Genomic DNA, 26,377 nt, shown 5'->3' with positions numbered 1-26,377 from the left:
CTACTGTGTTACTTTGCAGCGTTTGCATAAATACGATAAATATTATTATGTAAGATTAAGCCATGTTTTAGTGAAGAAATTTGTTTTATTATTAATCCAATTTTATCGTAATTTTACAATGTTTTTTGTGGGGGAAAAAATATGTGATTTATTTATTTATAGGATTGCCAACATAAGATACAGCTAAACAGTTCAATACAATACACTGGTAGATTAGATCTAACTGTTCTTATATTTATAGACAACCATAGTATGCCTTGAGTTTGATAAGCATTAAAATAGAATTAAATTATTAAATGTCATTATATGAGTAAAGATATTAATAATATGAATAATAATATAATATAAATAATGGAAATTGTATTTAAATTATTATAAATTATAAATAAATATAATGTAATGGAGAGGTATATCAACATTTTATATTAGCCATGAATACAGATGATTTTAGCCGAGAGTCCAATCTCACCCACCACTTTTGCACAATGTGAGACCTATTTATTTTCAGAACACTATTAGTCTACCAGGATAAACCCAGGTTTATCCAAATTAACATAATTATATTAGCATACCACTTAGGTTTATAAATATATATAGGTATATACATAATGTCTATAGAAAAGATTATTATTATTATATCTACCTTTTTGCATTGAATTTATTACAATCTGTCATAATATATACTTAAAAAGAAATATTTAAAAATAAGAAATAATTCGTTTTTCGTGGTTTTACTGCTTTAATTCTTATTCTTATATTTCTTATAGTCTTATAAACTTTGTTTTTATATCTAATATGAATGAAGAATTTAATGATTTTGGACCAGAATATAAATTGAAACCTGTATCAGTTTGTAAATGTATAACAGAAGGCTCATTATCCGAAAATTTTGTAATATCGGCACGTAAACAACAGATTCTAAGTACTGTAGCAAGAACAGAAAGTTATTTAAAAGAACGCCGTATACCTGAATTATTACGCTTTCTAGTGACTAAAGTAATTGCAGAAACATCCAATAAGCCAATGGATTATTTGGAGAAGTTACTTGATGATTGTATGTTATTTCGTGCTGGTCATGGACCAGCTCCAGTTTTGTATGAAAGAAGGTATGTATTTGGCGTAAAGATATTTTGTTTATTTCATCCCAGACTATTAATATTTAATATATTTATATTCAAATACATAGATAGGAGGGATAGGGATTATTAGTAATGGGGAAGTTAATTCCTATTACTAATAATATATCCTACCAGGTCGGCCTCCACGCGGTTCTTTCTGGAAACCATTGTGATTAATTCTTGTCGAATCCGTCACAAACGTCAAATTTACCTGGTTTTATAGTCACCTATCGTCCCTCACTGATAACCCGCCTGTGTATACCGGTAGCGCTGACGGGGTTACTTTTTCATTTTTCCCATACCTAAATATAACACATTTATTTCAAGATTAACATTTAAATTGTATGATGTCTAAATTAACCAATTATTGTAAATTGAGAGTATTAATTAAATCAAAGGAATTAGTGGAATGGATTTTCGTAAGATAATACCTATTTCAGTAAAATATTCTGAATTGTTTTGTAGGCACCTGGAAGCAGTAATTAAAAGTTTTGATCCTGGACAACGGGGCTGGTTAAGTACTGGGCAAATACGTCGAATTTATACTACTTTGGGCATTACTCCTCCAGAGATTTTTGAAGATAAGACCTCTTGCGAAGTAGTTTTAAACAGCTTAGAAAAATCACAAGAAATAGATTTGTTTAGTTTGGTGTCAGCAGGTTCATATACAGATGACGATGAATATTCTAAGTGAAATAGATTGCAATAAAAAATAACGAGTCATTATTATTTAGCCTTTAAATAACTATCGAGATATATTCTTGCAAAAATTGAAGGTTTCCAATCTCTGATTAAAGGTACCTATCAATCCTTAGAACAAATATTTATAAATATGAATAAATAGGTACATAACTTGAGATGGTTTGTCATCTACAAATCTATATGTATCTACAGTACAGGAGGTAATTTTCTATAATAGTCAAGACTGCGCAAAGAGTGCATCAACCAGCGGCAATACTCTTGTAAAAAAAATGATATCACAACACTTAAGGACAGAAGAGAAAAAATGTTGGGAGTCTTGATACGACACGACGAACTTATGGACATTATATAATAATAGAAGGTAAGATAGAAGGAAGGAGGGGAAAAGGGAGACCAAGGCATAGTTACACCAAGCAGATCAAGGAAGGAGTTGGTGTCGTGTCGTATCAAGAGGTGAAAAGACTCGCTGAAAATCGTAATGAGTGGCAAGAGCTCTTAAATTGGATAGATAGATAGATAGAACATTTAAGGGTTAAAAGCGCAAGAGGTAAATATATATATATAACAAAATAACAATATAATAAAACTTACAGCTACATAGGTTACAATTTAAAACAATCTTTCTGAGAAACTGGTCTCGGTACTAGGACAACTCGTTTTACAGATTACCAGGCTCCAGGTTAAAAAAATAGCGATTTTCATATGGTAACAAAAAAATGTCATCTGTCAACTGAAATTTCGAGGAATTGTTATTGGTTTGGCTTCAAATTTCCTTTAAAAAGTGGTGAAAATGTCGAAGAAACCTCTTCGATCGCAAGCAAGAAATATTGTTTTCAATGTTTATCAAAGAATACTTGATGAACAAGGTGCTATATATAAATGAATTAGTAAAATTTTATAAGTTACATGTATGTACTAGTATGGGTGAAAGGATAAGTGAAAAGTGAGCGAGTGCGTGTGACCACGTCCGTGTGTGTATGTGTGTGTGTGTGTGCGTGCGTGCGTGCGTGCGTGCGTGCGTGCGTGCGTGCGTGCGTGCGTGCGTCCGTGTGGGCGCGCGTATGTTGGAGAAAGTGCGTGTGTGCATAATCACTACATAGTATAAAACAAAGTCGGAGTCGTTGTCTGTCCGTCCCTATGTATGCTTAAATAAAACTACGCAACAGATTTTGAAGCGTTTTTTTTAAATAGAGTGATTCAAGAAGAAAGTGTATATGTATAAAACATGCATAACAATGTGGAGAAACACTGACAAATTTAGAGGTTTCTATTGTAATGTCGTAAATAAACACATTTTTTGCGCTTACATTGTAATCGCTGGCTGAACCCCACGAGATAAATCAAAATAATGTACTACAGTATTGTACACCTTAAAAAGGTCAACAAAAATTTCTGCGATGGTATATGTCTATCTCTTAAGGATAACCCACAATAACCAATTTTTATCCTTTACATTTTACGGGAAAAAATGGCTTATTTACGAAGTGATTTTAAGCAATACATCATTAATTTTTATTCAATTAAGTACCTTAAATACATTCTCCATTTAATATAGATCAATATGGCCCTTTACAGCATGTAATTAAATAAATCGTTTCGAAGATATTACAGATTTAAAATGACATAGGGATGCGGCGGTACCGGCTCGGCCATCGGCGCGTGCCTATAAATAGCGTGTCGAATTTTGCTCTATAGCACTTTATCATGTTTGTATAGTCTAATGATAAAAAAGCTGTAAATGTTGATTATAAGGACATTCTGTAGTAGGTAGGTATATTTAGTATTAGCATTGCACCCGTGCGAAGCCGGGGCGGGTGTGTATGTATAATGTAGGTTTATTAGTACATGCGCGCGTGTGTGAGTGTGAGTATATTCACGGTTTCGAATGTGTATGAATTTTATTATGTATTATATAGTACAATTATGAAATCTGTACAGTTGTATTTATATTCACAGTTAGGTATCGATAAAATAAAATAAATAATATAGTATCTAAAACAGACATGTAGTCGATGTGTATTAAAGATACTTCATTATGTATTATTGATTGATTGATATATTTATAGAACTGTTGATTTTTCACTGCTTCGCGACCTTCAGCAACCCCCTTATAGAGGCTCGGGGGAGACCCCCAAGGGGTCGCGACCACACTTTGAAAAACACTGGTGTGCATAATTCAGTTTTTTTAACACTACAATAAGATTTTTTGTCTCTGTATAAGTCAGTTTTTGTAGCCAATTAATTACAATATTTTTATATCTGTGTCTTGGATGCATATACATATAGAAAGAATATCATTAATTTTGTAACAGATATATGATTCAAGAAACCTAAAGAATTTGTTTGAAAATGAGGTGTTCCATTTTTTACTTGTACAAACCAAGTCCTTACGACGTCTATTTTCAATAATTTGAGGATCGTAGTTTTCGATCCATATAGATTACTTTTTTAATATAGAATATAAAATGAAAAGCTGTCGTGCAGTGAGGACACCACATCTACGATAAAGATGAATTGAAATGGGAGAGAATAGTCCTCTGAACTTAAGGACAGCCCTCTGGGCACGTAATAATTTCAGAAGATAGGATTTGGGGGCACTACCCCATAATGTTATACAATAAACAAGAATGGATTGACATAGTGCCAGATAAATTATTTTTATAATTTTATTATCAGCGACACGTCGCAAATTTTTAAAAATGTATATTAACTTACATACACGCATCGTAAGTAGATATATATATGTGATTAGAAGTTAAGATTTTTATCGACTATAATACCCAAGTAAGTTCCAATGTTTACTTTTAAAAGGTGAAGACATTTGCACAAAAACAATGTAGGGTTGCAATAGGAATGTGCTGTTATATTGTTCTCATTACAAGTTTCACCATGAGACAGCGAAGAGCTGTGTCATCAGCAAAAGCAATAATTTTTTCCATTTATCAACTCAAGTTCGCAGAGATCATTAATATATGCTAAAAATGGCGTAGGATCCAGTATGCTGCCCTATGGGACGCCGTGAGTTAGCGTAATACTATTACTTTTAAATAGATCATGCTGGATACCTGTTATTCCCAAGTTTTGTAATTTATCAAGTAATATTGGTACAGAAATCGTGTCAAATGCTTTTATTAAATCAAGAAAGATTCCTATAGTTTTTTTCTTTTTTATCAAGGTTTGAAACTATATAATTTGTTAATTCATGTATGGCATCATTAGTGGACTTATTTTTTCTGAATCTATATTGAGTGGGGGATAGAACCTATAATATAACTCGTATAGAAAATCCAACGTTTGCGAAGGCCTTTTTTGTGCTACTGTTAAATCAATGTCATTCATTGTATTTTGACAACCGGCTGTCATTAATGTATAATTTTTACTTTTAGGTATTTCAATTTTAGTAATAAAATTGTTTTTATTGTTTTACGAATTTCGCATTATGCATTATAATAATTGATACATAAAATTATATATATACGCATTACATATATACACGTTGATATAAATTAAATTACTTCTTTTTACTACATAAGCAACAGGCGATGTGGTATTGTTCATTCATGAAAAAATACTATAAGAGTATTAAAAAATGTTTATGATTGGTTTGTGTATACATCTTGTGTTTTTATTTTCAATATTTGATATTTATTTTAAATCACCGATTGTTAAAAACGTGGTTCCTTATCAACCTCATCATGAAGCAGTCGCCGATAGACTTGTTCTCTTTGTGGTAGATGGTCTAAGAGCAGAATCGTTTGTTAATTACACTACTATGCCCTATTTAAGGTATTACTATAACCTGTTTAAATCTATATTTCTTTATTTTTGATATATCTATATATTCATATTTAGATTGTTTGTGTAGAATGTATTAAAAAAGTTTGTTTGATTTTATAATAGATATTCTTTTTATACTTGTATGGGTACTCAGATGGTCTTAAGATGAGAAACATGATTATAATATTATGGTCCTGTGCTATTTGGTAGTTATTATTTGCAATTTATGTGAATGCATCACATATATTTATAATTTGTAGCAATTAACTTTAGTTTGAAATGAGAAATTGCAATACAAGTTGAGTGGTAGAATTATAAATTACTAACTATATATATTGTCATAGTCGTAGAATACTGACGGATTTATATATATATTAATTATATATATATATATATATATAATTTATCAAAACATTGAGCTATTATTGAAATACATATTCTTACTTATTTAAAGTGATTTTAATATTCTATAGGCAAATTGCAAACTCGCATGGCAGATGGGGGATATCTCATACAAGGATGCCTACTGAATCAAGACCAGGCCATGTGGCTATCATAGCTGGCTTTTATGAAGACCCATCAGCAATAGTCAAGGGCTGGAAAGAGAATCCTGTAGATTTTGACTCAGTTTTTAACCAATCTATTTACACATGGTGTTGGGGTACTTATGACATTCTAGAAATATTTACTAAAGGAACAGTCAATAGTCACATATATGTAAATAAAATGGATCCATATGATCAAACATTCAGTGCAGATAAAAATACAACTCTCTTGGACAATTGGGTATTTGAGAGTGTTAAAACATTTTTTCAAAATGCTCATTATGACAAAGATCTATATGAGAAGTTGCATCAAAAGAAAATTATCTTTTTTTTACATTTATTAGGAACTGATACATCAGGTCATACTCACAAGCCAATGTCACCGTAAGTTATAATTCATTATTCACATGCTATGCTATGCTATTAAGCAATTAATGGTACGTGTGAAGATGGCAATGGCAGTTAGTCATTGTACTCATATTTACTTTTACCAAAGTTCTATCAAGAGCATGTTTTGTGTGTACAATTTATGTAGTATGTCATTGTAAAATATTAGTTAGTCATTATAAAATATACTAGAAATAGATCTGAAGAAATAAAAATGCTTCAGAAAGACCTGCCTATGGGGTGTTTAGTACAATCAAATAAGGGTTCTTTTGGAATTTGTATGTATGTTTCTTTTTTATTTATTTACATTTTAATTTCAGGAATTTTTTAACAACAATTAGGTTTGTTGATGATAATATAAAGGCTATTGAAAAATTGATAAGAAATTTTTATCATGATGATAAAAAAACAACATTCTTGGTAACATCCGATCATGGCATGACAGACTGGGGTAAGAAATTTGTTGGATACCTAGCCATCTATGTGTTCATCACTTCTATAAGCCCTTACATAGGGTTTGAATGCCCACGGCATTTACTTTTTATAACATTTTATAAAATTTTGAAAGTTATTAAAAGGCTAGTATTGTAGAGGTCACTTATCTGTAGATATTATAAGATATATAATTGGTGTTAAGATCTGTGAAGTAAAGGGTACAGAATTAAAGGTAAAATAAAGTCTTTTTTATACTTTTGTAAAAAAAAAAAATATATATATATTACTGTATCAATGACAGTCTTAAATTCCAGTTCTGACCTATATGTTCCAGGATTAGCCAAGTTGGATAATAATAGTATTTTTAATTTATTGTGTTGGCGGATTTAGCCAACATGCCATACCTAACATAAATTAAGTACTGGGGAAGAGGATTGTTAGCAGTGAGGATTAGTGGCTCCATTGCTAGTTTTTTTTTTAATGGATGATAATGGAATGGCTATCCTTTCTGTGCTGTCTGTTTACACTGGCGGGGCATGAGTGAGGGATGACAGGTGAGAATGAAAAGGCAGTTCAGCCAGCCCATCATGATGAATACACTTGGGATTTATTACGATGGTGTCCGGGGGGGGGGGGGGAGGGCCGCATGGGGGTTGACCTGACAGGGTATATTACTAGTAATGGGATTAGTAATCTGCAATACTAATAATCCTTTCCTTCCATTGCTAGTAATATACCTTGATAAGTCAACCTTTACACAATTCACCTTGGAATTAATTATGATTAATTTGTTATGATAAGTCTACTGACCGCACAATATCCTCACCCATCATCATTCACTGGTACTCCGCCAACATATAACTATAGTGCAGGCAGTATTACTCTTTTCATATCATCTCATAAAAAAGATATGTATTGTATTTAGGGCATAAAAAAATTTTGTACTGGTAAATATAGCAACAAAACATCAGTCAGAGTGTCAGAAATTCTGTAAACAATATTTTTAATATCATTTATACTTGACCTGAGATTGTATGGGTTTATGTTTATGTTTACCATTAATTTATGTTGTGTTACTTTCACTTTTTTTGTTTTTATATATAAATAGGTTCTCATGGCGCTGGACTCGACCATGAAACTAAAACTCCTTATGTAATATGGGGAGCAGGAGTGCAACAAGTAAAAAAGTGGCAACTTGATCTTGACCCAGAAACAAATGGTATGTCATTAAAGCACAGATTAGATATAAATCAAGCGGATTTGACACCGCTTATGTCCACTATTCTATCAATACCAGTCCCTGTTAATTCTATAGTGAGTATAAATAGCAAGTTTTATATAACCTTTTCTAGTTGTCTAATTATTTAACATAATTAAAAAAAAAACAATTAAATTACCATACATGCTTTAAAACCCTAATAGCTAATTTTATGGCAGCAATAAATTAATTTATTTACAAAGCCATCTTGCATCATTTTTTTAAATTTGTGTCTACTTGAAGTATATGTTACAATTGATGGTGTTGCAGCAGTGTAAAATAAATTTTAAATTATAAAAAAAAAAAAAAAAACTACTAACACTGTATAAAGTACTCTGAATATCCAATATAATCACTTATTGTCACATTAATTTGAATTAAATACTATAAATGTATCAAACATTTTTTTTTTCAGGGACAGTTGCCTTCAGAGTTGCTAAATATGACTTTATCCAATAAAGCAAAAGCCATTTATAGTAATAGTAGGCAATTGTTATCACAATACAATACTAAGAGATTGAATGTAGAGACCAATATTATACAAAAAATATACAAACCTTATGAGCCATTCAACGCTAGAAAATATCAAGAGATTATTGAATTTACTGAAAAAATCCTTTCAAATGGGACTAAACACAATGAAGATTATGAAAAATTAATACTCTTGAGTTTAGAAGTGATGCATTTAAGTTTGTCTGGATTGAACTATTATCATAATTATTACCAGCAACCACTACTGGTTTTAGTGACACTGTCTTTTATAGGATGGATTGGAATTCTACTAAAAACGTTATTAGAACAAAAAATGCATACTCAAATAGAGTCATCTAATATGCAGAACAAAAGTTTGAATATTATTAGAAATAAGTTTCGAACAAGTTTATTAAATGCAGTGTTTTTATTTCTGCTTGTCATATTTGTATCTTTAGTATATGGTAAAATCTTGTCAGAAGTATTTATTTGTATTTTAATTTGATTATTACATTATGAATACTTTCTTTTTTTTTTCAGTACAAAATTTGCCTTATCAGTATTATATTTATGTCTTGATGCCAATTTATTTGTGGTGGCATACTCTGTCTTCTTTCAATATTTGGATATTGTTAATAAAAGATATAAAAAGAGATGGGGAAGTATGTACAGTTTCGTCAGAAATTTTATATTACACGTTGGGATCGATAGCCATGGTCAGTAAGTATGTCATTTTATACCTAATTTTGACATCAAAAAAGATAGGAAGGGAAGTGGAAGGAACAGGTTAGCCAAAACGAAAATAGTTAATTCTGATGAATGGTCTGAATCAGATGGCAGATTATCAAGATTACAAAGCTCAAGTGAGGCCACACATGGAATCTCACCTGTGGGCAGGAGCGCCACAGTACCAACTCCTTCCGTTGGACCGCATTCAAAGTCGGGCAGCTCGAATTGTTGACGATCGGCGTCTTACTGTCCGGCTCGACCCACTGAAACTGCGTAGAGATGTTGCATCTCTGTGCATCTTCTACCGAATTTATCATGGGGAGTGCTCTGAAGAATTGTTCGGATTGATATCTGCTGCAGATTTTCACCATCGTACAACCCGCCATAAACTAAAATTTCATCCCAACCATCTGGACGAGTGGCGGTCCTTTACCGTGCATTTTTCAAGGCACTTTCTCCCACGCACAACCACTCTTTGGAATCAACTTCCAGCAGCAGTATTTCCGAACCGATACGACAACATAACCTTCAAGAAAAGAGCATATTCCTTTTTAAAAGGCCGGCAGCACACCTGCAATGCCGTAGGAGTTGTGGGTGACCATGGGCAGCGGTAGTCACTTACCATCAGGTGAGCTGCATGCACGTTTGCCCCCTGTGTTGTAAAAAAAAAATCTCTACCGAAATTTCTTATGTAAAGAATCATATAATTCTGATTCCACGCGTCGTGGCAGGATTTTAATACGAATGTTACATTGATGTTTTTTGGTATTTCATAGTATATCACTATAAAATATTATTATTTCTTTATATGACATAATATCGAGATTTTAAATGAAAAAAATTTAAAATTTCCGGAAAGAATTTCCACTGGATTTTAGTTGATTTTAATTTAGACTTTCGGGAATACTACTGAAAACCGCATCTAATTTGATACATACATAAGTCTGTACTTATGTCTTTGTCTGTACAAACAGACAAAATTATTAAATGTGATTGTTTTAGCTTCTATAAGTCTTATTAAAAACTCCTCATATTACTTCTTCTGAAATATCTCCCATGTACAGACATCGTTACAATTTTATTATATTAGTAAAATGTAGATTTCATGATTTTTTAACATGCCCATATTAATTTTAGGGTATATCATTTACTCATAGGTGGATGCTGAGCATACCATTGTTAAGTATGGGGGTCTGGCCTTACCTATGTTCATTGAAAATTCATTCAACAAAATTACTATTATTTTTATGGACTGTTGGTTGTATGTTGCTTAGTATTTTTTCATTTACGCCCATAGTTGGAAAAGACACTTACATAGAGTTGGTGTAAGTATCTTTCATTATATACTTATATGAATGTGTAATATTTGTTTAAAATTAGAATTATGTATAATAACTTGCTCATTTTGAAATGTTCTTATAATTCTTTAATATAGGAAATTTATTTACAATTTAAACTTTATTATAATAGCGCTTCTTATTGTTAATCTTTTATTGTAAATATTTTGTGATTATTTTTCCAGTTATAATTTGTTAATATGTGATCTATTATTTCAAGTAATATATTATTATGATTTTAGTCTTTTGGCAGGAGCAATTTGGTCAATTGTAATTGCCGTGTACATGTGGAAATTGTTACTACCACTTTATCGTGATAATCGTGCGAGAAGGAAAGATATAGTATTGACTATTTTACAATTAGTATTATTAATTTTATCTCTACAAAATATTTATGTGCAATCAAAAAGATTTGACAGTGGTACAGCAGTGTCCCAAACATATCAAGCTATGGCATGGATTATTGCAGGTATTTAATATATTTTTAATATTTTGGACTAATCGTTAAATTTTAAGTTTCTTTTCGAAAATTTTAATAGATCTTGACATCATTTCTCAACCAACTTTAAAAAAAAGAAGATTCTCAATTCCGTTGTATTTTTTAATGTTTGTTACTTAAGAACTTAGTCATTTATAAACGGATTTGAAATATTTTTTTCTACAATAAAAGGATATACTTTCAGACTGGTTCTATAGAAATTTTATCAAAATCGGGTAAATAGTTTCGTTATTAATTTCAGATATACATATTTAAAAAAAATTAATTTAATTTTCGGTATTTTGCAGTTACGCTAATTTTGTTTAGTTCTTTGAATAACACAACTAATATTAATTAAAAATATTTAATAACATATATATATATTGCTTTTATTTCAGTTATTTCAATAGCAATGCCGTTAATGTTTTCAAGAAAATTGATTTGTCGTTTAATGGCTATTAATACATCAGTTTTAAATTTTTACTTATTATTATCAGTGTCGCATGAAGGTCTGTTTATGGTCGCACTGATATTCAATATGTCATGTTGGATTTGTATTGAATTTAAACTGCAGCATTTTAAGAATATGAAGGTAAATAGTAATTTATTTGCTTTTTGTCCAAACTTGTCACGTTTACAAATACACAAACGGTAAAAGAGAAATTATCCTAATTTCTCTAAACCCATTTCTCTTCAGAAATTGAATTTCTCCATAATTTCCCGAACAGAATTCTTTTTATCCAAATTTATGAAAAAGCCCTGAAAAACTGGTAACTCTGACCAGAAAATTCGAAGAAAATACTAGATTTCATGACGATTGTTTCGAGTCTATAAGGTACCAAACATATATACAAAACCTTAGGACTCTGCACTCTCTTTACTTTTTTTCGAAACACGCATTCTCTAATACTAACAATTCCCTAAGGTTGACTGGGAGAGAATGTTTTTAGTATTAAGTCCGCCTTGTACACATACTTGTACTGAAGAATAAATAAATATAATTTCTCAACCAAATGACACGTAAGTTAAACCGGTAGTTATTACATTAAAATATGTTGTGACTACGAACTTTCTACAATAAAATAAATACAAACACACTATAGGTACACAACCGACTGGCTAACATGGTATTTTCTTTTATGGAGAGTATTGTATTGTACCTTGCAAATGGGTATTATGTATGGTACTTGTAAATTTGAATAAACATTAATAATAATTTCGTTATTTTAGATAATTGAATACACCTTCGCTAATTTGGAGACGTCAAGCAATTTAATTCCAATGGAACGCAGTATTAGCAACCAAGATTTTAGAAGAGCTTTCTATTTTGTATCCTTTAAATGAAGTGAATATGTATTATGATTTAATTAGTATTACAACAAAAGACCTGTAAATACTACTTTAATCATTGTAAAAAGGACTAATATAAGAGTAAACTGGATAACAAAAAGAATTATTAAAATCGGTACAAATGATGAAGATATACACGTATAATAAAAAAAAAATCGATATAAATTGTTGTAAAACCAGTTATTTTGATTTAAAACCTAAACTACTGAGTCGGTAATAATAAAGATTTATATATTTTAAATATAAATATGAAAGTATATCGTTTCAGATAAAAATATTTTTCCAAATGCGTTTATAAATGGTAACAAAAAAAAAATACAACCAAACTAATAACTCTTTTTTGAAGTCGGTTGAAAAAACAAATAGGTCATTAAATGAGAGCAATAATTGGGACTAACATGGAAGTAAATCTTATTCATTGCAAATATAATATTTTTAGAATTGTCAAACTTTAGTACGTTGTCGAAAATAAATATAGGGCTTGCATAATAGACCTTTTACAGTATTTATGATATTTTTTAAGTTCTTTCGTATTTATTATTTCTGCAGCTGTCACGCACTGTAATAATTTTAACTTTTCTATAGCTTCCTCAATTTTCACATATATTTTCCTATAACTTATTTGATCAGACTCTGTACATTATTCTAGCATTTTTCGGTACAGGCAACATTGCGTCATTAAATTCATTTGAAATTAGATGGGTAACATGTTTTATAACGTCATTTAAACCATTCATTATTACTGGACTTATATTGTTGAAAACATTGGCCCCATTTTTGGTTGTGGCGTGCAGTTTTAGAGCAGTTCAGCATTTGACAAAGGTAAGAAATATAGATAACTGTACAAGTATTTTTATTTAGATAAAATATTCTTCTGCATACTAAACATTACGTGTATACGAATTTCATGAAGATTACAACTAATTTTTTATTGTTGGCCGAGATGTAATCACAGATAATATAATATTATGCCTTTTTGTTCTTTTTTTTATGGATGATAATGGAATGGTAACCCAGCCTGCGCTATCTTTATACACTGGCGGGGTAGTACTAACAATTCTTTCTCTCTCTAATACTATACTTTTTTTTTATGGGTGATAATAGAGGTCAGTTAGCCCATCGTGATGAATTAAACGAGAATTGTTCACGATGGTTTCCAGGGGGAACCACGTGGAGGTCGACATAATATTGCTAGCAATGGGGCTGTCAAACTCCATTGCTAACAATCCCTTCCCCTCCCCCTTCCTAATACTATACTAGTAATGTAATAGATCGAAGGATAAGCAAACTGAAGTGGCAATGGGCTGATCACATACCTCGAAGAACCGACAACCGATGGGGAAGAAAGGTTCTGTGTTCGGTGTTGAACGACCCTCCACTATATGGAACGACGACTTCAAATACATTGCAAGGAGTCCGTGGATGCAGGTAGCTCGGGACTCTTCCCTGTGGGTATCAGTTCCGTAAAGTACTACTAATGGGGGAGACCTATGTAGTGGACATTTAATAGCTGATATGATGATGAATGCAATAAAATAACTTCGTTGTGATAGATGACAGTATGTATTAAGGGCGGGCCGGGTGGAACGTGCTTACTGGGGTAGGTTACCCAATTCCTTGGTACCTACTCCAGGATGCGAATGGAGAATCTGAGTTTATTATATGCCTCTTGGAAAATTATCTTAAATACACTAATGATTTTAATTACTAAACTTCCTTTCGTCATGTATCATTCTATCAATTCTACCAATGAATCTTCAAGTTAGGTATAGTTCTTCTAAATCGCTATAAACCGGTATTTCATGTTTCTTTTATTACTATGATGGCAAACAAGTATACGGCCCGTCTGATGGTAAACGGGCCTATGGTAGCCTATGGACGCCAGTAACATCATTCAATGTCACGCATGAATTGTGGACCTTTAAGAAACCTTATTGAAAAGCGTGTGCATAGAATAAAGCATTCAGATGCGGCATTGAGCTACCAAAAACCAATTTATCTATGTTTAAAAGTGACTAGTGATGAGGATTAATATAACTATTGGAAGTATTAATAATAAACAGTGTACAATTATTATAAATGTGAGCTATGTTGAACTAAAACCCAATTGGAGATTATATTTTACAATATATGTATATTATTTGGTCAAAATAATATTTGTTCTTTTTTTAGGCACCTATTGGATATCTAATTATAATAGTATTAATTTATTCCAATATAATGGGAATTCAGTTACTCTACAATGTTAAGAATACGGGCAGCTGGCTCGACATTGGGACGTCAATATCACAATTTGTAATTGTCCAAGTTATTACATTATTCATTGTATTGATTAATCAATTAGCTAAGATTTTGACTGATCTTAATATTTATTCCATTGTTAATCAATTATTTGGCAAAAGTATTAAAAAATATGTTTAGACAAACATTTGTTTTATTCATAGGCTATATTTAAAAATATGAAATATATGATTTCATTACATATAGTGGTATATATATAACTAGAAACAGCCAATGCAGCAATATACTTTAATATCTCATATAAAAACAAAGAGATAATGTTTTAGGTATCAACTTAAGGAAAAAGTTTAGTTAATGCAAATAACTAGTCCAGGAATACTTTATGAACTTTATGTACATATGTATTATAATTAAGTTTATTTGTATAAAAATATTCTTTATTGTACACAAATATATTATTAAGAACAATTAATTTTTAAACAATGTACAAAGGCGAAATATTGTATGAATATGTAAAATTACCGAGTCTATTTGCACTAAAATTAGAACAGTTCTTGTTTCTAATTATATATCTACTGTTGCATGACATCATATACATAATAGCTTACATATACAATTCAAAATCCATTCTGTTTGATGTATAAAACTGGCTATCTTCTCCATGTTTTCTCACCCAAACACCTGTTTTGAAATATCCTTCTGTTGACCATTTATGCATTTGTTGTGTGGAATGTGGACCTGACACTTCTTCATCATTTTGATTCCATTTGAATTCCCAAGCTACCTCTTGATTGTCTTTTTCATCTTCATTACTGTCTGCTACATGATTTGTATTTTCACTTTTATTGTTACCCAGATTCTGTTTTTCTTTTTGATCAAAATCATCTGCATACATGTCTAAATTAGCATCCTCATTTTTACTTTTATGTTTATTTAAAATGTTATTAATTTTTTCATAGGTTTCTTGGTATATATCCATATTACCTGTCTTGGTTAAAATCTGGTTAGCTAATTCTGTTATTCTAGTAACGATTTTACTGCCTTCATCAACAATACCTGCTTTTTTCCTTTTCCAACGTTCAGCACTCGATACTTTTGAATTAGCACCTGCAATATTACAATGTGCCATTATAGAATTTAATTATAGAATATAATTAAATTATATTATAGAATTATAGAATATAAAAAAAATCTATCAGTATCAATCAAAACAGCTTATTAGCAAGAAATAAGCAAGTAATTAGGTCCTTCGATTGTTACTGATTGAATTGTTCTTCATGATGTAAATATAAATATTTTGCTTAAAGTAACATTTTAAAAATATTTATAAAACATAAATTGATGGTGTAGTTCTTAATAATCTATGCTACATCTTCACACCTAAGATACTACAATTTGAAGATAAAAAGTATTCAACTCATACATTTTGCCAGTAATGATTTATGAAACTAAAACATATTTAGGTGCTGCACTGCTAGTCTGTATTAAGAAGCTGCAAGTTACTATATAAGCTATAAAGAAGTAATTTTTATGGTTTTATTGGATGATTATGTTAAGTTATGAAATAAGGATATCCATAGAAGAATCAAAGCAAATAATACAACTCAAGATAAACAAACTTGTTTATCTTTCGAGTTGATGAAACTGATGTTGTGGTGTGATGTGATTGAGAAGTGTCAAATAACTGAAATGATCTTGTGTGGTGACTCTATATTACAACCTGCAGTGCATTTCTTATACTGCTGGCAAAACCTGCCCAAGGAGGAGGCTTATGATTAGCAATGGACAGTTAATGGCTGATGTGATGATGAAGTACAGTACATACCAAGACGTTGTAATGCTTTTGCAATGGTTTCCTTTGGCTTGATGTGTTCAAATATTTCCTTGTAGTTTTCAATTAAATCAAATTTCTCTTCAGCTTCATCATCTTCACTACTAGATTCATCACCAAGTCCTCTCATGTCATCATCTTTATGTACCTTATATTTATCTTCTGGACGACCTTTAACCTTTACCCAGTCAATGTTGTCAAGCCAGCCATCTCTGATCTCCTTTTCTTTTTTCCAATGATAATGACCTTGCATATCAAAGTGTCCTTCTTCAAGTTCTTCTTTCATATTAAAAGGAGTAATTGTTATCTGCAATTATTATCATTAGATAGGAAATAAATTATAAATATATATAAAATATTCAGTTTAAATATAATTTAATAAAGATTAAACAAACATAGTACTTTATAAATATAGTACTTTTATTGTGTCCTATTTAAATAGTAGAAAATATCTATTAGTACAGTACACAAAAAAAATGCATAAAATTAAGTTTTAATACCTAAATTAGTATACTTAATACATTTAAAATGATTGGTTATATTGTTTATATGAGCTCACTTACTTCTCCTTCTATTCCACCTACACCATCTTCTTCGCCTTCAATATCATCAGCATTAAGGACATTTCGCTTTTCTTCCTCTGCACCACTATCTTCTTCATCTGAATCTAAAGAATGCTTCTTTCCTTCCGTCTTCTTTGTTTTCTCCTCTAAGTCGAATGCTGTTGATGCAGTTCTTTTAGCCATAGTCACTGTACATTAATGTACTTATAAGTTGAACTAAGATTAAAAATAAACCTAAATTAATAAACAATTACCTATAAAACAAAGAATAAACATTAAAACGAGGAAAAACTTAGAGAAATTTTAGCGAAACAGAGATTACAGAGGAATTTTCGTGTAAAGTGCTCTAGGCACTGTCCGATTAATCGAATGTCGACTTAATCATGAAAAAAAATCAAATTTTAATCGATATACTAGCTGACTCGGCAAACCCTATTGCGGCATATAAAAATTGCGATTAAAAACGGGTTGATCGTAAAAGCGTGACAATTTGAATTTGTCTATATTTTTCAATAATAAATCATAACAAAATGAAATAAAAAAATTTATCAAAAAAATAAAAAAAGAATATTTAGGGGTGGGTCACCCTTATGATTCAGGGGTATGAAAAATAGATGTTGGCCGATTCTCAGACCTACTCGATATGCACACAAAATTTTATAAAAATCGGTAAAGCCGTTTCGGAGGAGTTTGGTGACAAACACCGCGACACGAGAATTTTATGTTTTAGAGATATATATATACCTCAACACCGTTTAGGGATATTTCATATAAAGATCTTAAATTCTAAAAATTCTGGCATTTTTTTAAAGATATCTTATTTTATAGGTTTTTTTCTAACGATTCTAAATTTTAATTTGAAAAAATACTTAAAAACAATTGATTTACGTGGCATTACTAAGGTGAAATTTGGATGTTTCGATTTATCTGTCATATTTTTGGAAATCTTTTTTGTCAAATTAATATTTTAAAGCCAGTTAGTGATTGATTCAGAACTTATGCGACTGTTTTCTTCATGCAACGGCACCATTTAAGAAGAGAGGAGATGTTACGGGCAGTAGGCATGCTCCAAACGGGGGCTACTCAATGGACGGTTGCTGAGGAGATTGAAACAAAACAAAATGTGATATCAAGATTACGGTCACGTTATTATACTACTGGTGAAGTGGCTGAAAAACACCCTGGTGGGAGGCGCATTACCACTAACCGGCAAGACCCATTTTTGCAAGTTGCCACGAGAATGTTACCAAATGTTACGGCCATGCAGTTAGTTCAAAGGCTCTAGTCAGAGCACCAGTTGCTTGTAAGTGACCAAACTGTGTGGGGAAGACTGCATGAAGCTAACCTGCATGCTTGCAGAACGCTTCGTACTCCAGCGCTGCGCCAAAGAAATCGTGAACGAAGATTACAGTGGGCCCGTGAACATTTACTCTGGGAGGATATCTGTAATACTGTTTATCGATGAGTCCCGATTTGGTTTTAATCCTGATTCACGAAGAGTACGTGTATGGCGAGTTCCTGGTCGTGCGAGCCGTTTGCGACATCCCCAGGAAGTCTATCCTTACCATGGCGGGACAATTATGGTTTGGGCGGGAATTCGTGTCGGTGGCAGGACAGATCTCGTTTGGATTAGAAACACTATGACGGTTGAAAAATATCATAACCAGGCGCTAATATCAATTGTCCATCCCCATCGACTATAAATGGGCCAAGAATTCTCACTCATGCAAGACAGCGCCCGCCTGCACATAGCGGGAGTCGTGACTAGCTGACTGCAGGAGCACGATGTGTCAGTCTTAAGCTGGCCCGCGTGATTACCAGACCTAAACCCTATAGAGCACGCGTGGGACATGCTCTAAAGAAGGGCTGTGAAGGATTTTCCTGCAAATATTGCAACTGAAGAGCAACATTTTTTGCATCTAAGCAGGACCTGGGACAATATTCCACACTAGACTGATTACTTGATTCAAAGCATGAAAAACTGCTGCTGAACCGTTATTAATGTCATGAGTGGTTTTAATGACTTTTAATTTTTGTATCATTTTAAAAAAAACTTGAACATATAGCTTTATATTTCTTTTTTCTTATAAAAACATTCATCTGTAATTTTATCATTTTTCCATTGTTTGTTTTTATTTAAATAAAATTTAAATTATGCAAAAAATATGACTTTACTTTTATTTTGAAGTGTAGTCTGTTAAATGGGCGTTTCAAAAATATATACATGTCGCATGTTATTTATATTTTCATTTCAGTAAATTGAGAAAATTCAAAATATCTCTAGACGATGTTGATGTGTGTATGTGGCATTGAATTGATCTAGCGAATCGATATTTCTTCATAGAAAATTGTCATTCTTTATAACAAATAATTTTTTAACTAATAATATTTGTTGAGCTTTTTCCACAGATGAAATCACTTCAAACCTTGACTAGGCTGTATGGGTCGTGCTCTTTGCCTATCCATTTTTTTTTTGGGCGAATTTTAAAATAACATCTCTACGAATCTGTCATTGCTGTTTTAGTAATTTGAAATCATATTAAATTTATTGTTTACGTTACTTACCAACATTAGTTTAAAATAATTTTTATATGTCAATAGGGCAAATTAACGTGTAATACATAGGTAGTTGGTAAAGTGATTTAATCAATAAATTCATGATACATCTAAAAAAATATTCATCATATTTAGACATTTTCATAACATCATCTTTATTTAAAAGCTGTGCTCTTGTGGATGGAGTTTTTGCTTAGTCTTTTTACTTCTTAATTTAACTTATGAGATTTTATTTTTCTGCAAAAAAATTTTGTCATTTTAAAGTTTTCATAGAAAGGCATATGTCGAAAAATAAGGATATCGCTTGTGCCTTCAATGTAAGTGAGAGGTAAGTTTTTGAAAATAAAATATCTTGTATGGTAAATTTCACGTTAATTGGTGAACGCTACTGGCCCTCCCAGTTTTTAACAGGAAAATTATCCACTGACAGAGTCAATGAAGAAACAAATATATTTTAAAATTTAGGTATAATATTAATAACATTTTTTTTATTAGAAAGCTTTATTTAGAAGACTTTGTATTTTAGAACTTTTTTAATTACAATTAAATATTGCACTTGTTTTTTAGTTATAAATTAAAAAGAGCAAACAAAGTAAAGGAACAACCAAATGTGGTTTTTGTTTTATTAAAAAAATTGCATGTAAGTGTTGAGACTGCAGTAAACATTAGTTGTAAATGCTATAAAAAAATTCTGATAGACTTTTAAGAATAATTTCAGAAATATTTTTAATTTAATTTTTTTTAATTAATCATTATCATTGTAGGTGAGGTTTATGCCTAACAATGGTGAGATAATGGCTGAAATGATGATGATGTTAGATTACATTAGCCTTAAGTGTTTACATAATTAAATATTTTGTACAAATCAAATATCTTTTTCAGTATCAAAGGAGAAAAGTTAATATATCCAGCAGCAACAAGAAATAGTGAACCAATACTGCAAGTTTTAAAAAGATTCATAATTTGTGATATTGATAAAATAGAAGATGTTAGTCCTATATTTCTGGAGATAGCATCTGGTTCTGGTCAACACTTATTTCATTTTGCACCCTATTTCCCTGGAGTAAAATTTCAGCCATCGGAAATTGATGAAAATTTATTTGGGAGTATTACTTATTATGCTCAAACATGCCCAACCAAAAATATGTTACCCCCATTACTGCTTGATATAAGAAATAAATTGAATTGTTATGGTATTGATGATAATAGTATTGATTATATGTACAGTGCCAATATGATGCATATCAGCCCTTATGAATGTACTGTTGGACTATTTGAAAATGCAGGTCAGTATCTTAAAACTGATGCTCTTATGATCACTTATGGGCCTTATAGTAAAGATGGAGTAATAACTCCTCAAAGCAATATTGATTTCAATGCAGCTCTTAAAGCTCGAGAACCATCTTGGGGTATTCGTGATATTAATGATTTAATAAAATTAGGGGAAGAGAATAGCCTGTCTCTTATAGATACTGTAGAAATGCCTGCTAATAATAAAACATTAATTTGGAAAAAAAATTAAGTAAGTAATTAAATAAATTGAAACAAGAATGTCTTCAATACTATGTTTGTATTATGAATGTAATCCATCTCTGTAATTTATTTCTTTAAAGTATTTAAATATATTGATAAATTAGACATGTGCATTTTTATGTTTTCCCATCCATATGTAGTAAGTTTAAATATTGAAATGTTATATTTATACAATTAAAAAACCCACATTTATGAAAATGAGATCACAACATAACTTACCACCTAAGCCAATTACGAACGGAATGATTAAGTGGTAATAGTACATTACTGCAGCGGCCAGCAACTGAGGCATTGATGAATTATTGATTGAGTCTATCAATGCCTAGTTGTGGCCAAGGCTTGTATAATACTTTTCTCAAACAATGCGCCGAAATAAAAAACACGATTTTACTTTTTAAGTTCAATGACGAATAATGAACAATAATAATATTTCACGCGCCATAATGTTTTGTTTTTTTTTTTTTCTATAAACAGCTTTCTATTTGCAAGCCAGTTCGAAATTTAAATAAAACCTTTTATTAGTTACCTCCTTGGTAGCCATGTTTCGAAGTAAAAGTCATTCCATTTTTAAATAACAGGACAGATATGAGTTTACATAGTAATTTATCTGGCCGCAAAACACGACAGATATGGATTTTTATAGAACTTTTGCCGGTCGCTGCCCGCATATATCTGGGCCAGTACGGCAATTTTGATTTATCTCGAAGAAGATTGTTAAAATAATGCTCACATTTCCAAGCATGTTTGAGGAAAAAATGTAACCAACTATAAATTATAATTTTTAAATCGCTCTGCGGAAGCAGTACAATGTTCGTTCGTTAATTTTTATATTTAAAAATATTTTATATTTTCTATAAAAAAATTTGATAAAATTTCTGTAGGACCAATTTGAAAATATACCCTTTTAGAATAATTTGTAACTGTAAGAATTTTTTAAACCGGTTTATAAATGATGGAGTCATGTGGTATAAAAAGCCGGTCAAGCGCGAGTCGGATACGCGCAACGAGTATTCCGTACAAAATCAAATTTAATTTTTTTTGTGAAATACCAAATTTCATGATTTTAGTTCAACGGGAAGTACCCTATAGATTTTGATTCCTTTTGTGAATGTCAAAATATGGGATATAAATGGAACATGAACAGCCGTATCTTTTGATTGCGTCGATTTAGAAGTTTGATCACTCCTTTAAGAGTTTGTAGACCTGAGTATATATTATTTTCAACATTATACTTCCACGCGTTCTTAAAAAAAAAGTGTCTTGACAGACGGATGGATGAACGGACGGATAATGAAGTGATGATAACGGTTCCATTTTTCCTTCGGAGATACGGAACCCTAAAAAAGATACAAACCACTATTATTATTAGTATTAAGTTTTAGGCTTAAGCGCTGCATGTTCTAAGTTTTATAAGAGACGGGAATTAACGTGATCTTTTAGGTAACATATGATACCTTGCCTGAATTTTCTTGACGTTTCGACCATATTACATCAGCGGTCGACACAAGTAGATCGACTTGGACCTGTCATGTCTTCGTGTTTAAATTCGCCATGTTAATCAGTACAGTAATTGCTGAACATTTAGGTACTAGAAGCGAGTACCACCATTGGATGGATGGTATCATCGTTCACATATCTTTTTCACGGAATAAAGTTTTTAATCAAAAATAGGACATGAAAGGATTATTTTAATATGATAATGAAATGACAAGCCCACCTGTGCTATCGGTTTACGCTGGCGTTGCATCAGTGAGGGATGATAGTTGACGATGAAAGCGGGTCAGTTAGCCCATCATGACGAATTCCGCTAGATTTAATCATGATAGTTTCCAGAAGGAACCTCGTAGAGGTTGACGTGATATGTCTATTGTTTGTAATGGGGAAATTAGACTCCATTACTAACAATCCGTTTTCCCCCATATGAAAGGATTGAAAGCAAGAAACATAAAACCGTTCAATCGAGAAGACGGTTTTAAATTCTTTGCGATTTGGAATCCTGTAATACAAAAAACATAACAACGGTAGTGTACAATCGATAAACCCATGTTAGTGGTGCGCGAATCCGACGAATTTTATTACTTGAATAATTAATAATCACTAATTTTATAATTCAACTAATAAATTAGTAATATATATATTATATCCGTTACTGTAACAGTAAGTGGTAGTGAATAGATGATCAAAAATAAAAACCTTTTTCTTTCGATAATAATTCTATATGAGAAATATACTAATATTATTTTTTTTTACAGCTGATTACTTATAACAAGTGCAAATTTTGACTATATATATTAAAAATTAACAGAAAATCTCATCATTCTGGTGGTTATATTAATACCAACTCGTACATGAACAATTACTAATGAATGATTTTAGAGATTAGTAGAAGGGATATAGTGAATGATAAAATTTGTAGTCAATTATATAAAATTAGTAGTCGAATGATTTAAAAATCATTCTAAATTCTGTAAATCGTTTACTTGAGTAGACATTCGAATCTGATTCGAGTTGAATAGCTTGTCCCGGCATCACTAGTTTATTATTTTAATGATTCTATATTGTTTTTGTTATTGTTTTTATTAAAATTATCAACTAAATTATATTTTATATTTGTATTGAAATGAATCGTTTTGATAAAGAATTTATTACAGAATTGTTTATGGATAGTGATAGCGTTTTTACAGTAAATAGATTGGTTTTAGCTGTAGCCAATGTTATAAATGACAATAATGATAACATTACTAACTTCAATGAAGAGCTAAATGAAGAATTCCAAGTTTTAAAAACTATTTCAACAACAGATATCAATGCAACGTCTGTTGCTAAAGGGGTCAATAGTTATTATGAGAATACCATAAAAAAATTTGATGATTATGAGTATATGAATAAGTTTAAAATGAAGAAAGCTACAGTTCAAGTAAGGAATTAGTTTTTAATTATTTCTTTTTTCTGTTTATTAATATTAAAAGAGCTTTTGCCTTTAAAAAAAATATACGAACCCGATTGCATAGATACAAAAAATTTTATAGTGATCAGATGTTTTAATCAAGATTTATTTATTGTTAATCACAATAAGCTTTTTATAGTTGTAGTACAATATTTAACCGCTTTAAAAAGTAGTAGGTTTTCAAATCAATTGTTTTTATTTTTTTTGTGTGTCTTCATAAAATATACTGATATTTTTAATTAATATATTTTTTTATATAATTCTCATCATTAAAATCATATTATTTCATATGATACTTAATGCCATATTAAGTGATCGCCCACCTGATGAAAAGTGGTGATTGTTGCCTATAGATATGAACAGCACCATGGTCAACAGAAAGCTCTGTGATGGCCTTGTTATACCTCCTGGGGGTAAGGAGTTGTTATTAATGGGAAGGTTAGTCTTCTATGTTATCAATATGTCCTATCAAATCAACTTCCATGAAACTTCTTTTGGAGACCGTCATAGTTAATTCCTACTGAATTCACAATGATAGAGTTGGCCTATCATCTTAATTCTTTTTCTTCACTTTATATATCACTGGTGTTCTATATTTAAAAAATTTCAACATTATTTTTAGTATTTCAATGTTTATATTACAGGCATTGGTACATTTTTTAGCTGAACATGTGATATGCGATGGAACAGTTATTGTGCCTCTAGAAAAAAAGGTGCATATATTTTTATGGCTTATGACTAATGATACATCATATCAAGATACTGGATTATTGTTTGGGCTACACAAGTCATCAGTTAGCTATATATTTCAAGAGATAGCCTCAGCGCTTAGTGATCAGAGATATAATTTTATTAATTGGCCAACTATTGAAGAGCAGCATATAACAAGGTTAAAGGTATATAGTAGATTTAAATTTCCAAATTGTGTTGGTTTCCTTGACGCTTGTCGTTTTAAAGTTGGTTCTAGAAGGAAAAAAAATAATGTACTAGATACTGTCCTTATGCAGGCTGTCTGTGATGAATCTCTAATGTTTATAGATATACATATAGGTAGTGTAGGAAAAACAAAGAAAAGTAAAGTGTTTCGGGAAAGTCAACTATCTCAAGAATTGAAAAACTTTATTCATTTTGACAATCATATACTAGGGGATTCTGAGTATAAATTAAAAAAGAATTTGATAACTCCTTTTTCAAGTGAGGAGTTGTTGACTAGTGAGGAAATGAAATTCAATGAGGTGCATTGGAAGGCTCGTAGTTATATTGGACATGCATTTGAACTGCTGAAAGAGAGATTTCGGAGGCTTAATCATATTGATGTCTGCAAACCAGAATTTGTTGCTACTCTGATATATTCAGCTTGTGTACTTCATAATTTTTTATTACTTCATGAAGGATACCCAGAAATGAAAGAAGAGGCTGTTGTATGTGATGAAGGTGTTACTATTGATAGTAATATAATTAAAACTGCTATTGAAAAACGCCAGTTTTTATGTAACTACATTAATTATATGAATATGGACAATATTTAAAAATTCTTTTATGGACCTATTTAATATTATTTTTATCAACATCCAGAAATGAGTTTTGTCTTGTTTCTTCCACAAAAAAAAATCATGTTTGAGGATCAGATAGTGAGATTATGTTTATTAGGACTGAGGGAAATTTTAAGAAATTTCTTGTATCCATACATACAGCCTAAACCTCTGAAATTGTCATATTCATGTTTGGATCAATAAAAAGTAATTGTCACTTATTTTGTTTTAAAGAACATCCAAAGTTATCATTTGGTAAGCCATTTCAGCAGATACCTTTGTATATAAAAAGAGTGACCTTGGATTTCTTACCATGAGAGAGTGATACACACAAGTTATAGTAGTTATGAAACATGTGTATTCATATCTTATATGAAATCCATATTCAAAATATTTTCTTTTTGATTCATATATTTGTATGATAATAATGGCAAAGAAGCCACTGGTTGTCTGACACGAAATTGATAACCGTCGCCTATACACAAACAGTATCATGGATGTGAAGGAATATATGTATTATGTCAAATGATAAACGGTATTATGGTACCCCTCATGTGCAGCCATGTGCTTCTAACTTCACTGCAATA

General features: G+C 31.0%; 4 protein-coding genes across 4 annotated transcripts; 3 read left to right on the top strand and 1 right to left on the bottom strand.

Annotated features, from left to right (window-relative positions):
• Nucleotides 1–739: 739 nt before the first annotated feature.
• On the top strand, nt 740–15,013 carry LOC113518024 (GPI ethanolamine phosphate transferase 1). The gene is made up of 15 exons (XM_026902771.3): nt 740–1,106; nt 1,584–1,777; nt 5,070–5,088; nt 5,484–5,606; nt 6,071–6,526; nt 6,850–6,980; nt 8,073–8,278; nt 8,638–9,157; nt 9,234–9,409; nt 10,560–10,747; nt 11,002–11,228; nt 11,636–11,829; nt 12,468–12,566; nt 13,218–13,409; nt 14,760–15,013. Exons 1-15 carry the CDS (start codon nt 796–798, stop codon nt 15,006–15,008), a joined length of 3,285 nt encoding a protein of 1,094 aa, XP_026758572.3. The 5' UTR covers nt 740–795; the 3' UTR covers nt 15,009–15,013.
• LOC113518026 (CD2 antigen cytoplasmic tail-binding protein 2 homolog) lies at nt 13,218–17,577 on the bottom strand. Its single transcript, XM_026902775.3, has 3 exons — nt 17,223–17,577; nt 16,654–16,966; nt 13,218–15,935 (listed from the first exon to the last, which is right to left on the bottom strand). The coding sequence occupies exons 1-3, from the start codon at nt 17,403–17,405 to the stop codon at nt 15,433–15,435; spliced, it is 999 nt and encodes a 332-aa protein (XP_026758576.2). The 5' UTR covers nt 17,406–17,577; the 3' UTR covers nt 13,218–15,432.
• A 2,117-nt stretch (nt 17,578–19,694) lies between these two features.
• LOC113518346 (UPF0585 protein CG18661) lies at nt 19,695–21,416 on the top strand. Its single transcript, XM_026903221.3, has 2 exons — nt 19,695–20,106; nt 20,661–21,416. The coding sequence occupies exons 1-2, from the start codon at nt 20,000–20,002 to the stop codon at nt 21,298–21,300; spliced, it is 747 nt and encodes a 248-aa protein (XP_026759022.1). The 5' UTR covers nt 19,695–19,999; the 3' UTR covers nt 21,301–21,416.
• A 2,402-nt stretch (nt 21,417–23,818) lies between these two features.
• Nucleotides 23,819–26,007, top strand: LOC113518257 (uncharacterized). Its single transcript, XM_026903089.3, has 2 exons — nt 23,819–24,228; nt 24,903–26,007. The coding sequence occupies exons 1-2, from the start codon at nt 23,932–23,934 to the stop codon at nt 25,785–25,787; spliced, it is 1,182 nt and encodes a 393-aa protein (XP_026758890.1). The 5' UTR covers nt 23,819–23,931; the 3' UTR covers nt 25,788–26,007.
• Nucleotides 26,008–26,377: the final 370 nt, after the last annotated feature.

The sequence above is a fragment of the Galleria mellonella genome, unplaced genomic scaffold (genome assembly GCF_026898425.1).
Source record: "Galleria mellonella isolate WM207_F2 unplaced genomic scaffold, CSIRO_AGI_GalMel_v1 utg132, whole genome shotgun sequence".
In the NCBI taxonomy this organism is placed as follows: domain Eukaryota; kingdom Metazoa; phylum Arthropoda; class Insecta; order Lepidoptera; family Pyralidae; genus Galleria; species Galleria mellonella.
The sequence above is the reverse complement of the archived record's forward strand: the minus strand, read 5'-3'. Positions and strand labels throughout refer to the sequence as shown.

What these genes read in the sequence shown, in the direction of transcription:
- LOC113518024 (XM_026902771.3), top strand. Translation starts at nt 796, where the DNA reads ATGAATGAAGAATTTAATGATTTTGGACCAGAATATAAATTGAAACCT. An exon ending in ACTACTATGCCCTATTTAAG is followed by an intron (nt 5,607 to 6,070) that starts GTATTACTATAA and finishes AATATTCTATAG; the next exon opens with GCAAATTGCAAACTCGCATG. An exon ending in AGCATTTTAAGAATATGAAG is followed by an intron (nt 11,830 to 12,467) that starts GTAAATAGTAAT and finishes TCGTTATTTTAG; the next exon opens with ATAATTGAATACACCTTCGC.
- LOC113518026 (XM_026902775.3), bottom strand. Translation starts at nt 17,405, where the DNA reads ATGGCTAAAAGAACTGCATCAACAGCATTCGACTTAGAGGAGAAAACA. An exon ending in TAGGTGGAATAGAAGGAGAA is followed by an intron (nt 16,967 to 17,222) that starts GTAAGTGAGCTC and finishes TAATAATTGCAG; the next exon opens with ATAACAATTACTCCTTTTAA. An exon ending in AAAAGCATTACAACGTCTTG is followed by an intron (nt 15,936 to 16,653) that starts GTATGTACTGTA and finishes GTAATATTGCAG; the next exon opens with GTGCTAATTCAAAAGTATCG.
- LOC113518346 (XM_026903221.3), top strand. Translation starts at nt 20,000, where the DNA reads ATGAGATTTTATTTTTCTGCAAAAAAATTTTGTCATTTTAAAGTTTTC. An exon ending in GCCTTCAATGTAAGTGAGAG is followed by an intron (nt 20,107 to 20,660) that starts GTAAGTTTTTGA and finishes TATCTTTTTCAG; the next exon opens with TATCAAAGGAGAAAAGTTAA.
- LOC113518257 (XM_026903089.3), top strand. Translation starts at nt 23,932, where the DNA reads ATGAATCGTTTTGATAAAGAATTTATTACAGAATTGTTTATGGATAGT. An exon ending in TGAAGAAAGCTACAGTTCAA is followed by an intron (nt 24,229 to 24,902) that starts GTAAGGAATTAG and finishes TTTATATTACAG; the next exon opens with GCATTGGTACATTTTTTAGC.